Source organism: Natrix helvetica, assembly GCF_964273705.1.
Source record: "Natrix helvetica genome assembly, chromosome: W".
Taxonomy (NCBI): Eukaryota; Metazoa; Chordata; class Lepidosauria; order Squamata; family Natricidae; genus Natrix; species Natrix helvetica.
This window is the reverse complement of record NC_138555.1, coordinates 69,076,328-69,088,617: the sequence shown is the minus strand read 5'-3', so window position 1 is coordinate 69,088,617 and position 12,290 is coordinate 69,076,328. Positions and strand designations below refer to the sequence as shown.

General features: G+C 37.7%; 1 protein-coding gene across 5 annotated transcripts in view; it reads left to right on the top strand.

Moving 5' to 3' along the window:
- LOC309400685 (enhancer of polycomb homolog 1-like) overlaps positions 1 to 11,796 on the top strand; it is a 180,077-nt gene extending 168,281 nt beyond the window's left edge. For 3 of the 5 annotated variants that reach the window (XM_081969283.1, XM_081969282.1, XM_081969284.1), the window contains 4 exons: positions 7,567 to 7,682; positions 9,314 to 9,455; positions 9,594 to 9,945; positions 11,206 to 11,796. In XM_081969283.1, coding sequence (XP_081825409.1) covers positions 7,567 to 7,682; positions 9,314 to 9,455; positions 9,594 to 9,945; positions 11,206 to 11,278 — 683 coding nt within the window. In that variant the 3' untranslated portion in view covers positions 11,279 to 11,796. Of the gene's footprint in view, positions 1 to 7,053; positions 7,100 to 7,566; positions 7,683 to 9,313; positions 9,456 to 9,593; positions 9,946 to 11,205 lie in introns of those variants that run through there. The other 2 variants (XM_081969285.1, XM_081969286.1) reach the window with 2 other exon arrangements.
- The last annotated feature ends 494 nt before the right edge of the window (positions 11,797 to 12,290 follow it).

The following is a 12,290-nucleotide window of genomic DNA, read 5'->3' as shown; positions in this document are numbered from 1 at the left end:
TAATCTGCTACGTTACCTTCTATGAATAAAGCATCTTCATTATAGTCCAGGTTTGTTTTAAATTAGCATAGGCCGGTTCATGTTTTGTTAATTTACATAATCTCATATAGGAGGATTGAACTGAAAAATTCTGTTGTTAAGTGAGACATTTGTTAAGTGAGTTTTGCCCCATCGTATGACCTTTCTTGCCACAGTTAAGTGAATCACTGCAATTGATAAGTTACTAACCTGGTTGTTAAGTGAATCTGGCTTCCCCATTGACTTTGCTTGTCAGAAGGTTGCAAAAAGTGATCACATGACCCTGGGACACTACAGCAGTCATATGAACCAGTTGCCAATCATCTGTATTTTGAGCACATGACCGTGGAGATGGTGCAAAGGTCATAACTCTGATAAGTCACTTTTTTCAATGCTGTTGTAACTTCAAGGACTACCTGTAGTTTTGACAATGATGGGAAAAATTAGAGTCCCTGATATCTAAGAACCAAAGAGTTTTGTTGCAGAAAATGACAGGCATTAGACTTCTCAGGATACAGGAAAAGTTTATTTGGCAGCTAGGTTCAGAAAAGTTAGCCCATGGCTAACGTTGTGAATTTCTGAACGACGTTCATTATCGAAGCACACATTCTTATACATTCTCAAAGACAGTGTAACACGGAAACACTTTACTCATTTCTTATTGGTTACCTTGAGGAAAAAGCCTTATAAGGAGATGGGGGTCTTACTTCTTTTGTTACAGGTATGGACTACGTGCCATTAACGAACTTTAATTGAACCTTGTGGTTTTGGACTTTTGACATAGGGACATTTGCTGGAACATGTTGTGGTTGAAGGCTGATGACATTTCCCTGTCCCTTTAAGCAAGCTTCTAACTGTCCCTTTTATGCCACATCTTCATTCTTATATTTTAATCCATATTTTATTCTACTTTAGTTTAACTTTGAATATTTAACTGTTATTTCTCTCAATACTAGCTTATTAAAGAAATTGTACGGTAGTGAGTGATCCTTGGCACCAAGGAGTATTCTAAAGTTCTAAAACCCATGCTGCCTTTCTTATCTCCTATTTTGCCTGAAAAATATAGAATTTTGTACTAAGGTCTGAGGTTGTGCATTTAATGTTTTCTGAGAAGTAACTAGCCATAGAGAAGACTACCTTGCAATTTTTAAATGTGTGAAGCTAATTTAGAAATAAAACCTCTGGTGTCTGAAGTTTTTCCCCCTCTTAAAAACAGTTATAGTTTCTAGTAACAGAAAATGTAAAACATCTGCTAGGATTGAACTATGTTTTATTTATTAAATATTTTTCTATCCCATTGCCTAGGGATTACATAGAATAAATAACATTTAAAACATCCACAATGCAGTCTTAAAAATTAGATTTTACTTTATACAGTGAACACTCTCTATTTTTGTCCCTGCTAGTCATATTTTGGATATATATTCTGCAATTATTAAGTTAAGAATTTTGAGGTACTGCAGAATGCAGAAGTAGCAGTTATGTAGTCTGAAGGAGAAAGCTGTACTGTCCATAGTAATAAAGCATGTTGAAACATTCTGCCTTTTAGGCACATGCAGAGGTTTATACTCTGGACTTGTATTTCTTTGGTTCCAAAATATTATGAAATACAAACTGTTTTTTAAGGTTTTTTTTAGTCTGTATCTAGTGAGTCTCTTAATTCAATTTGTACTTTTCAAAAAGCCTTCAAGTCAAATTTTATTCCTGGTAACTGTGGATACAATTACTATGGCAGTATTAAGGAAAGTGCTAAAGACCTCTGCCTTCTTCCAAGATTTTTTTTTTTTTGCCTTAAAGCTGCCTAGTGGCCCCTCATCTGAGAGTCAGGCTGCATACAAGTTTAATAAATTATTGTTCTTGTTGTTGTCTACAAGGCTTTGGCCTGCTTAGCTTCTTAGAGTTCAAACAGATGCTACCACCTGGTGAGACGTATAAAGGATATTGGTGGATAAATTGCATAAACAAAGTTACATTATGACTAGAAATCACCATAAATTATCACAAGTTTGCTCAAAGAAAATTAGATGTTAATCCTTACTTGGAAATTTGCAGTGTGAATTTCTAAATTTTTAAAATTTAAAATTTGTCAATTCCCTAAAAAGCAGTGAATTTTACAAATGTGAGTCATCCATGGAGAAAAAGTGTACTTTTCCGTACAGATTGCTGTGTGTCTTATCCTTACGTGGATCCAGGGAGTTAGAAACCATTTACCAAATGGTGCTATATGTTAACTTCTACATGAATATTCAAAATAGTTATATCTTACCTATGCTGCATCACTACAATGGATAATTGAATGGATAATTATTAAGAGGATCTACTTTTTTCAGGTATCAAATTACCTGTTACTGTATGGTAGCTAAATGTTATGTTGCTGCAATGAAAACAAGGCTATAGCTAATGCAAGTCCAATCACATTTTTCCTTTTTATTTATGATGATGCAAACTTTGCTGAGTTGATCAATATACAATTGATTGAATATAGAGATAAAAGGAAATCGGCTAAATCTCAAATACATTTTGCTTGTATATGTATTAGTTGAATGTAAGGGTTCTGCCCATTTTCCATGTACAATTGTTATATTTTGTGGTGTGATCTACTGCCAATCTTTAAAACACATATATGCAAAGATGGGCATGCCTGAGTCGACCAAAGCATCCCTAATTTTGTTTAGAATCAAGCATTTAATACTATTAATTTAAAATTCAAACATATTCTGTACATTTAAGGGAAGAAATTCAAACAAAATTTATATATGCTGAGCTGGAAGGAAAAAAATACACATGCAATTGGGTTGTTTTTTTTATGTGGGAGAAAAAATAGAACAGAACAGTGGTACTCAAACTTCTCTTCACCACTGACCCCCTTTAAATACCTTTTGTGACCATGTCAAGATTTAAATCATAACATTTCTTCAAGTCTTCGTGGACCCCCGGGAACCAATGGAATAGAATATTCTTTATTGGCCAAGTGTGATTGGACATACAAGGAATTTGTCCCTAGAAGCTCTTTGTATTATAGCCAGTACAGTTACAGGTAGTCCTTGACTTACAGCAGTTCATTTAGTGACCGTTCAAAGTTACAACAGCACTGAAAAAAGTGACTTATGACCATTTTTTACACAACCGTTGCAGCATCCCTATGGTTACGTGATCAAAATTCAGAAGCTTGTCAACTGGCATGTATTTATGATGGTTGCAGTGTCCTGGGGTCATTTGATCACCTTTTGCGATCTTCTGACAAGCAAAGTCAATGGGGAGGCCAGCTTCACTAAACTAACTTAACAACTGTGGTAAGGAAGGTTGTAAAATAGGGCGAAAGTTATTTTAAAACTGTCTCGCTTAGCAACAGAAAATTTGGGCTCAATTGTCATAAATCAAGCACCTGTATTGTATTAGTTGCATTATCTTTTATGAGTCTGTACAAGCTATGCAGCCAAATGGAGAAAGGCTAATGTGAACTGACACTGATGTGAAATACGCATAAGTATTTTTGTTTGGGAGTTCATTTATATTAGATTTCATCCAATCTATACTCCATTTATGCTGTAGCTACTAAATACATACATTTTCTTATGTAGGCATCGCTCAGTGAAATGAAATTAAGATGGGAATTAATATGAATATATAATGATTATCTTGACTGTCTGGAAGTTTATTCTTGCAAATTGGAATTTCCTTGTTAGTTCAAAACTTTTGCTGCTTATCCAAGTAGCTTCTATAGTTTGAACAAGTTGGTTGTGGGAACCCCATATATGTCCTCCTGGGGAGGTTTCATTTCTCACCTAATCTGGATAGGCTCAGTAGGTTCATAGGCAAATAGTCTTTGGAATATAAATGTTCCCACCTCCAGGGATGCCCAAAAGAAGGAAAACAGACACTTGAGGACAGCTCTTAAGGCCTGTGGATATCCAAATTGGACCTTCATTAAATCAGCATCTGGATCCAACAAAAGAATGGCAGACAGTTGAGACTCAGAGTCAATGGAAGAACATGGTAATTCCTTACACAACTGGCCTAGTGGAGAAGCTAAAACGGGTATTTGGAAAACACCACATACCTGTGTTGTTCAAGCCCACCAACACCCTGTGACAGAAGACTTGTCCACCCTAAAGATTGGACATCAAAACAAAAGACTAATGTACTGCATGCAGTCCAGTGCAGTGAGGAGTGTTCAGAGCTTTACATTGGAGAAACCAAGCAGCCTTTACACACAGGATGGCCCAGCACAGGAGAAGCAACACCACAGGAGCAGAATCGGCAGTATACCTTCATTTAAAAGAAAAAGGGCAATCTTTTGAGGACAATAATGTTCACATTTTGGACAGAGAAGATAGATGGCTTGAGAGAGGAGTGAAGGGAATCCATTTATGCCAAAGTGGAAAATCCTTCCCTTAATAGAGGTGGAGGCCTCAGACACAACTTGTCCCCGCATGTTTTATGCTGCTCTTTCATCAGTCCCCAGGAAGATTAAGGCCACAGGTTCCCCAGGCCACATTTAACGACCCACCTAGGGGAAGGATTTAGGAGTTGGAACATTTACCATATTTTTCAGAGTATAAGATGCTCCGAAGTATAAGACACACCTAGCTTTTGGGGAGGAAAAGGGGGGGGGGGGAATCTGCCTCTGCCTCCCAGCAATTTGCCTCCTTGCAGCAAACAGTACAGATGATATACACCAGTGATGGCGAACCTATGGCACGCGTGCCACAAGTGGCACACGGAGCCATTTGTCAGGGCACGCGAGGCGCTGCCCTGTCAGATGGCCAGCGCGCATGCACGCGCTGGCCAGCTGAGTTCACCTTTTTAAAAGCTATTTTTCACCTTCCCCAGGCTCCAGAGGCTTTATAGGAGCCTGGGGAGGGTGAAAAGAGCCTCCCCCGCCCGCCCGGAGGCGTCAGGGACCATCCGGAGGCTTCCCTGAAGCCTTCAGAGCACTTAAAACGACCCTCCGAGCAAACTGGAAGTGACTTCCGGGTTGCTCGGAGGGTCGTTTTAAGCGCTCCGAAGGCTTCAGGGACCGTCCGGAGGCTTCCCTGATGCCTTCGGAGCGCTTAAAACCACCCTCCGAGCAATCCGGTTTGCTCGGAGGGTGGTTTTAAGCGCTCCAAAGGTGTCAGGGAAGCCTCCGGACGGTCTCTGAAGCCTTCGGGGGGGGGCAGGCTCTTTTCGCCCTCCCCAGGCTCCTATAAAGCCTCTGGAGCCTGGGGAGGGCGAAAACAGCATGTAAAAATGGGGGGGGCGTGTTGTGCGCGCATGCGCACTGGGGGATCGCGCGTTGCATTATGGGTGTGGCACGCCCGCACACGACCCTCCCGCACTCCCCCCACTTGTGGCACGCAAGCCAAAAAAGGTTTGCCATCGCTGATATACACTGGTGTTACATTTCAGACTATACTTGTACAGATGCTGTTAAAATTGATGTGCTTTCTGGAAGTATATGTTATTCTCTGCTATTTAAAAGAAGATACAATAGCACTGGGCCTCTTCAGATCAAGCATTTATTTTAAAAAGCTTCTTCATTTTGTTAAGTTGTCTAGAACAATAATAAAGCAGTCTTTAAAAATAAGTAATAATTTGAACATTCTATAGGCATTTATAGTTATTGACTTACCTCCTTGCAGCAAACAGAAAACAGCCTGTTTCAGTTTAGCCTGTTTAGAAGGGAAAAAAATCTGCCTCTGCCTCCCAGCAATTTGCCCCTTGCAGCAAACAGCAAGTTTCACTTTCAATTTCAGTTTCAGCAGGGACTCCCAATGATCATCTGTTTCAGGCTTCAGGGATTGCCATATCCTATTGACGCCTCAGCAAGTCCCATTTTCCTGTTTGCTGCAAGGAGGCAAATTGCTGGGAGGCAGAGGCCAAAGTGTGGGGGCCGGTGGATGGGTGGGGTGGGGCTACATTTGGTGTATAAGACACACCCAAATTTTCACCCTCTTTTAGGGGGGAAAAGGTGTGTCTTATACTCTGAAAAATATGGTATATCCCAACAATACTGTCTATTCACCTAATGAGCCTATTCAGGTTAGGTGGGAAATGAAACCACCCTGGAGGACATACTGTATATGGGGTTCCCCCAACCAACTTGCTCAGACTGAAGAAGCTACTTGGATAAGCAGTGAAATGTTTCTTACCAACGAAAAGTCCAGTTCCCATGACTGTACTTCCAGACACCTCTACCTGAATGACTGAGAATCTTCATCAACATACTATCTTCACTAATTTTCTTCCACCATTGTATCCTTACCAACATTTTTATATAGGACTGTACTTTTCTTCTATATTTCAAAAGCCAATGCCACAGTTATATTGACATAATAGTTTGTCATACAGTATTTAAAGTGTTTACTTTGCAGCACTATGTTCTTTTATCTCGTAAGTGTATTAAGTGAAAATAAGGTTCAGTTTAAACAGATGAATGTGAAGGCTGTATGTAGCCAAATCTGTTTCAAACTTAAATGTTTTTGCTGCAGTGTAAAGTCTAAAAGCCATCATTCCTTAAGATATGAAGTGAGAAAAAAGGTAGATAGATCTCAAAAGCTCTAACATTTTTTCTGCACTGGAATACAGTGAGACCTATAGATAGGCAAAACAACTATGAAGTTTATGTTAATCAAAAAAATGTATGGTGCACCAATCTTCAGTGAGTTGCATTTTTACATATTCTTTCTCTTCTTTCTCTTTTAGTTCATTTTTATGGGTATTGATTAGTGCAGAACAAAATAATACCTGGTTTTTAAAATTGGCATGTATCTGCATTGTGCTGTCTTCTGTATGGAATTAAAAAGTAGACAATAAGTTTTAGTTTTTCTATTAGGAAGCTTAATCTAAAATAATAGTATTTGATGAAGTAAAGTATCCAAAATTCTGTATTTAAAACAAATTGAATTTGGAAAACTTCCCAATTTGTTCTAGAAACGGTTTATAATTTATTCTTCAGTCTAAATTCACTTTAAAAGTTGGTATTAGGAAGATTTTCATCAACATGCAGTGAAACAAAATTTTCAATGAAACTTCTCTATTTTCTATTTTTAGAACTCTCCATAGACAATAAATAGTATAATACAGTCTTGCTTCATTCCTCTGTAAATCAGCATAATCAACTCCGTTCTTATTGACTGGATTTCCCCCCCCCCAGGTGGGTTAATTAAGGGAAATTGAATTATTACAATGTCATAATTTATATTCTAATACACATATATACATATACATACACATACATATATATGTGCAGTTGAATTATCAGTATTATCTAAAAGTAGGAATAAGGAACACATTTTATCTGACATGGGTATCGGAAATTCTGTTAGTATGATGACCATAATATGGCAATTTGTTGCTCTAGAACAGCAATTCAAAAGTTTAATTTTGCATGGTATAGCTTTACTTTGGAAGTGCAGTTAATATGAGCTCCTGCTAGAGCTGGAGCACTAAATAAATGTACTATGCTTAACACCTGTGCATTTTGAGCATTCTTTAGATTAAGGGATGCACATATAAGGTCTACATATTTTGATACAGTGTTCTCTCATTTTATATTTTGTTCAGCATTTACAGCCGAACAATACCAGCATCATCAACAGCAACTGGCACTAATGCAGAAACAGCAGCTTGCACAAATTCATCAACAGCAAGCAAATAGTAATTCTGCAAACACTTCACAGGTGAGGGAATTGCCTATATTTATTCCTCATTTTTTTTCTCACCCGGGTCATCTCTAATTCTCAGCTGTTGCCATAACATCTTGCAACTAACCAACAGGAAAATGGCTTTCACTTGAATCTCCATCTTAGCCATACTCTAGAGCAGTCAAACTGGTGGCCTGTGGGCTGGATGCGTCACACCCACCCCAGCTCCGGGAAGAGAAAAAAATGTGATACAATACAATACAATACAATACAATAGTAGAGTTGGAAGGGACCTTGGAGGTCTTCTAGTCCAACCCCCTGCCTGGGCAGGAAACCCTATACCATTTCAGGCAAATGGCTATCCAACATCTTCTTAAAGACTTCCAGTGTTGGGGCATTCACAACTTCTGGAGGCAAGCTGTTCCACTGATTAATTGTTCTAACTGTCAGGAAATTTCTCCTCAGTTCTAAGTTGCTTCTCTCCTTGATCAGTTTCCACTCATTGCTTCTTGTTCTACCCTCAGGTGCTTTGGAGAATAGTTTGACTCTCTCTTCTTTGTGGCAACCTCTGAGATATTGGAACAATGCTATCATGTCTCCCCTAGTCCTTCTTTCTCTTAAGCTAAACATACCCAGTTCCTGCAACCGTTCTTCATATGTTTTAGTCTCCAGTCCCCTAATCATCTTATGATGCAGTGATACATCACATGATGCAGTGAGTTTGACACCCGTGCTCTAGAGCATTTAGAAGTGATGCTATAGGTGGGTATAGATGGCACTACTACTGCCCCCTAACAGAAAAAAGTGATTCAGTAATGTAAATATGCAGCAGAGTAGTCCAAGAGAAGTCTGATTGATGTCAACAGCATCACAACATTGAATGCACACCCCAGAGGCACAGAGCTTGTGTTGCAGTACTGACAAGTCTTGATGGATACCACTATAATTGTATTCTAAAGAATTTTAGATAACTCATTTCCATTGTATATATTTGTATTCCCTTTTCCCCTCAAATATATTTGTATTCCCTTTTCCCCTCAAATAAATTTACAGTTCAATCCCTCCATATGTGAATGACAGCACACTTTAAACCCCTCAGTGTTTTCAGAAAACAAAGCTTTTCATCTCTTCTTAAATTAGAAAAACTAGTTACAATATGTGTCATTTCACTGAGTTTGATTTATTCAAGTGTTTTAAAAATAGAACATGCTATGGTTTAAAATACTGGTGAAAAGACCATTCTTTTAGTCAGAAAATACCAATAATTAGTTTTACAGTTGTGTATATACTTACTGCTAGTAATCAAGTACTTGCTTTAAAAAATAAAATGGTATTTTTAAGCATATCTTTAGTGCATGCCTTTATGGCTGTTAAGTTATTTGTCTTAGGATTGTGTACTCTTCCCTCCCTTATATACTGTAGGTTTGAATAAGAAATATTCCATACTTGCTGTTAACAAAAGCTGGTGACTTTTCTATTCTCTATTGTTGTGCTCTGCTTTTGTGGGACTATTTGATATTTTAATTATAGTGGCTTTTGACTTCATTATTTCAATTAGATTTAACTGGTTTGATTTTAAATAATTTAGTATTCAAAAGTGAATTAAATTGCAGTTATTACATTATTGCAGTGTGTGATTATAGCCTGATGTTCTTTCTCTTTAAAAGGGTTTTATTTCCAAGACATTGGATTCTGTCAGTGCTCAGTTTGCTGCTTCAGCCTTGGTTACATCAGAACAGCTAATGGGATTCAAAATGAAGGATGATGTGGTGCTTGGAATTGGGGTGAATGGCATCCTTCCAGTCTCAGGTAAGAAGTGGTAATGATTATAGTATCAAAAAGTATAATTGTGTGTGTGGGAGGGGGGTGTATATGAGAGAGAAAGAGTTAAGTCAGTAACCTATTGTCATTTGGGGTGAGATTATTGTTTTTTTACTTATTTCACAGGATTATATAAGGGCTTACACTTCAGTAGTACTATGCCTACATCACTTGTACATACAAGCCCATCAACAGCAGGTTCAGCCTTTTTACAGCCTTCAAATATAACACAGACTTTAAGTTCTCACAGTGCAATGAGTCACCATGTAATTGCTGCCAATTCTACAACAACTCAGGTTCTGTTTGGGAACAACATTAGATTAACTGTACCCTCATCTGTTGCCACTGCAAACTCTATTAATATGCTCGATGCATGTCACATGCCTAGGACTCTAAGTGCTACTCCATCATCTGCCTTAAAGCTGTCTGCAGCAAACTGTCAGGTGCCAGTCTCATCCTCTGTGAACACAGTATCAAGGTAAGTGCTTTTCTTACTTTTTATCACCTTGAATTCTTATCATTGAAAAAGAAAATATGTATGGGTGAGTGTCTTAATGAAAATGGAAGTGCTATATTTTGAAATAAATTTATTTTATTTAAATAAATAAATTTATGGTAACTTTATATCAAAAGTGGGACAGGCTACCTTTGAAGAGCTTGTTTTTTCCAAAGAAAAGGACCCTTTTTGGTGCTGCTGAAAGGAATACACCAAAGTCTAAATAACAGCTTCTAATTTTCCTTACTTTCATTTAGTAAAATTTGAACTTGCTAATCATTCATTGTAAAGATTATAGAATTCTCACTTTTTATGTTTTCAATCTTCTGTTTTCTTTTGTTTCATTTTACTATTTTTGTTGTAGGGTACCCCAAGCATATTACTACCTCCAACCTGGAAATGTGTATGCAGGAATACTTGCAATATTAAGGTTGATATGTTCAAGCCCTGAAAATATTGCATGCGGTCAGAGTCTCTCCCCTCCCCTATCTTTTAAAATTTTCAACACTAATATATTAAAACCAGTGTGGTATAGTCATTAAATTGTTGGAGTACCTCCACAGAGACTCGGGTTTAATTCATTCTTGGCCATGGAAGTTAGTCTCGCTCTCAGATCACAGGGTGGTTGTTTTGTAGATAAATGAGAAGAGGGAGTGCTGTGGATACCACCTTGAGCTAATGAAAAAAGGTAGGATATAAATCTGACAAATACTGAGATATGACATTAACTGGAAATACCAGGGCTATAGATTGGGAACTCAAATGAAAAATCCCAGATGAGGACTCCATGGATTTGTTCAAAAAATTGTCAGGATTCAGACTTCACTCAAAGAATGCTACATCTCTTTTCATCAATTTCATTGATATTTTTGTTATTGCCCTGGTTGGAAGGGATGGTGTTAGATTAATTTACTTGTACCCAATCTTGGCTACATTAAAGCTGCAGGTAGTTTTTTTTCCCTTTGAGAAGTTCTAATGAACTGCCCCAAAACAACTGATTTTCTCTATTAAAATCTTATTTCAGATTGGCAATATCTCATTTTAAAGTGTAAATGGTACATTTTCCCATAACATTTCCATACGTTCAATAAGAACACAGACTTGAAAATGTAAATAAATATTTTATTACGTTACTGAAGTTCCAAAGATGGAAAATAAGTACTTTTACCATTTTTAAGAGTGGCTTTTTTCTATTTAAATAATTAAAAATGCATTTATGTTCTTTCTACTTTCATTTCACAGGAAAAACCATGAACCAGAAAAGTCAGCACTGAACAATATAGCAGACAATACAGTAGCAATGGAGGTGACGTAGTTTCTGTAGTAATGAAACTCCAACTTTTGTGAACTTGTTTAGGTGCTATGCATCAGTAGCAATTTGAATGCAAGGGATGATGGAATGCAACATACTGTGTTTCTGTGGCAGCTGTGGGAACTTGACAGCAGTGCATATCTCATGCTTTGGTTTTTCTATTCTTACTGTTAATAGGAAAGAACATCTGTAAATTAATATAACAGCAATTACCTGTACAATACTTCATATTTGTAATTCCTTGTATATATGTTAATTGAATACAGGACTCTTCATTTGTGATGCTTTGCACTTTGGGGGGGGGGGGAGAATTGCAACAGTGTAAGAAGTGAGATTGTATAGAGATGAAGTCTTATGACATCATGTGCATGGTGAGGAACCTGATGTTTTATCTATTTATTGTGCTGTGTTTACAGTTTTTGTACCCTGTACCTTCATTTGTTCCTGTGTGGTAGTAAATGTGTTACATAGCTGTCGACTCCTTGGTATTTTCTAAATGGTATAAACAAAACTTGCTTCCCCTTCTGGGTCCTTGAGTTTTTTGTGCAAATATGTGCAATTTCTGGTACTTAAAAGCACTAAAGTTATGTTGCTGCTCTTTATATCTCCCCCCTCTGTTGTCCCATTTTCATACACACCAAAATGATGGTGTCAAATCAAATATGCAAATGGAGTCCTTACAACTGGAGTTTTATGTTGTGTTGCCATTCTTTTCATAACAAATAGTTTTTATTGTGTAATAGTTATTAAAGACTTCATTCTTCACTTGTTCCTTTTAAAAAGCTAAAAGGGAAAAGGATGTAATAACTCCTGTATGTATCTCATCATTCCAGTTTCTGAAAACAGCCAGCTTTCCTCCCCCTACCCCCCTTTTCTTTTGAGATTCTCCAAAATGTTGCAAGGCCAAAACCACAACTGTCAAGTGCCTGATGTCAACTTCTAAAGCGTTGCCATGACTATTGCCAGGCTGGCCTGGAGGGGGAAATTCCATGCATGCCTTTGGCCAGAGTCGGAT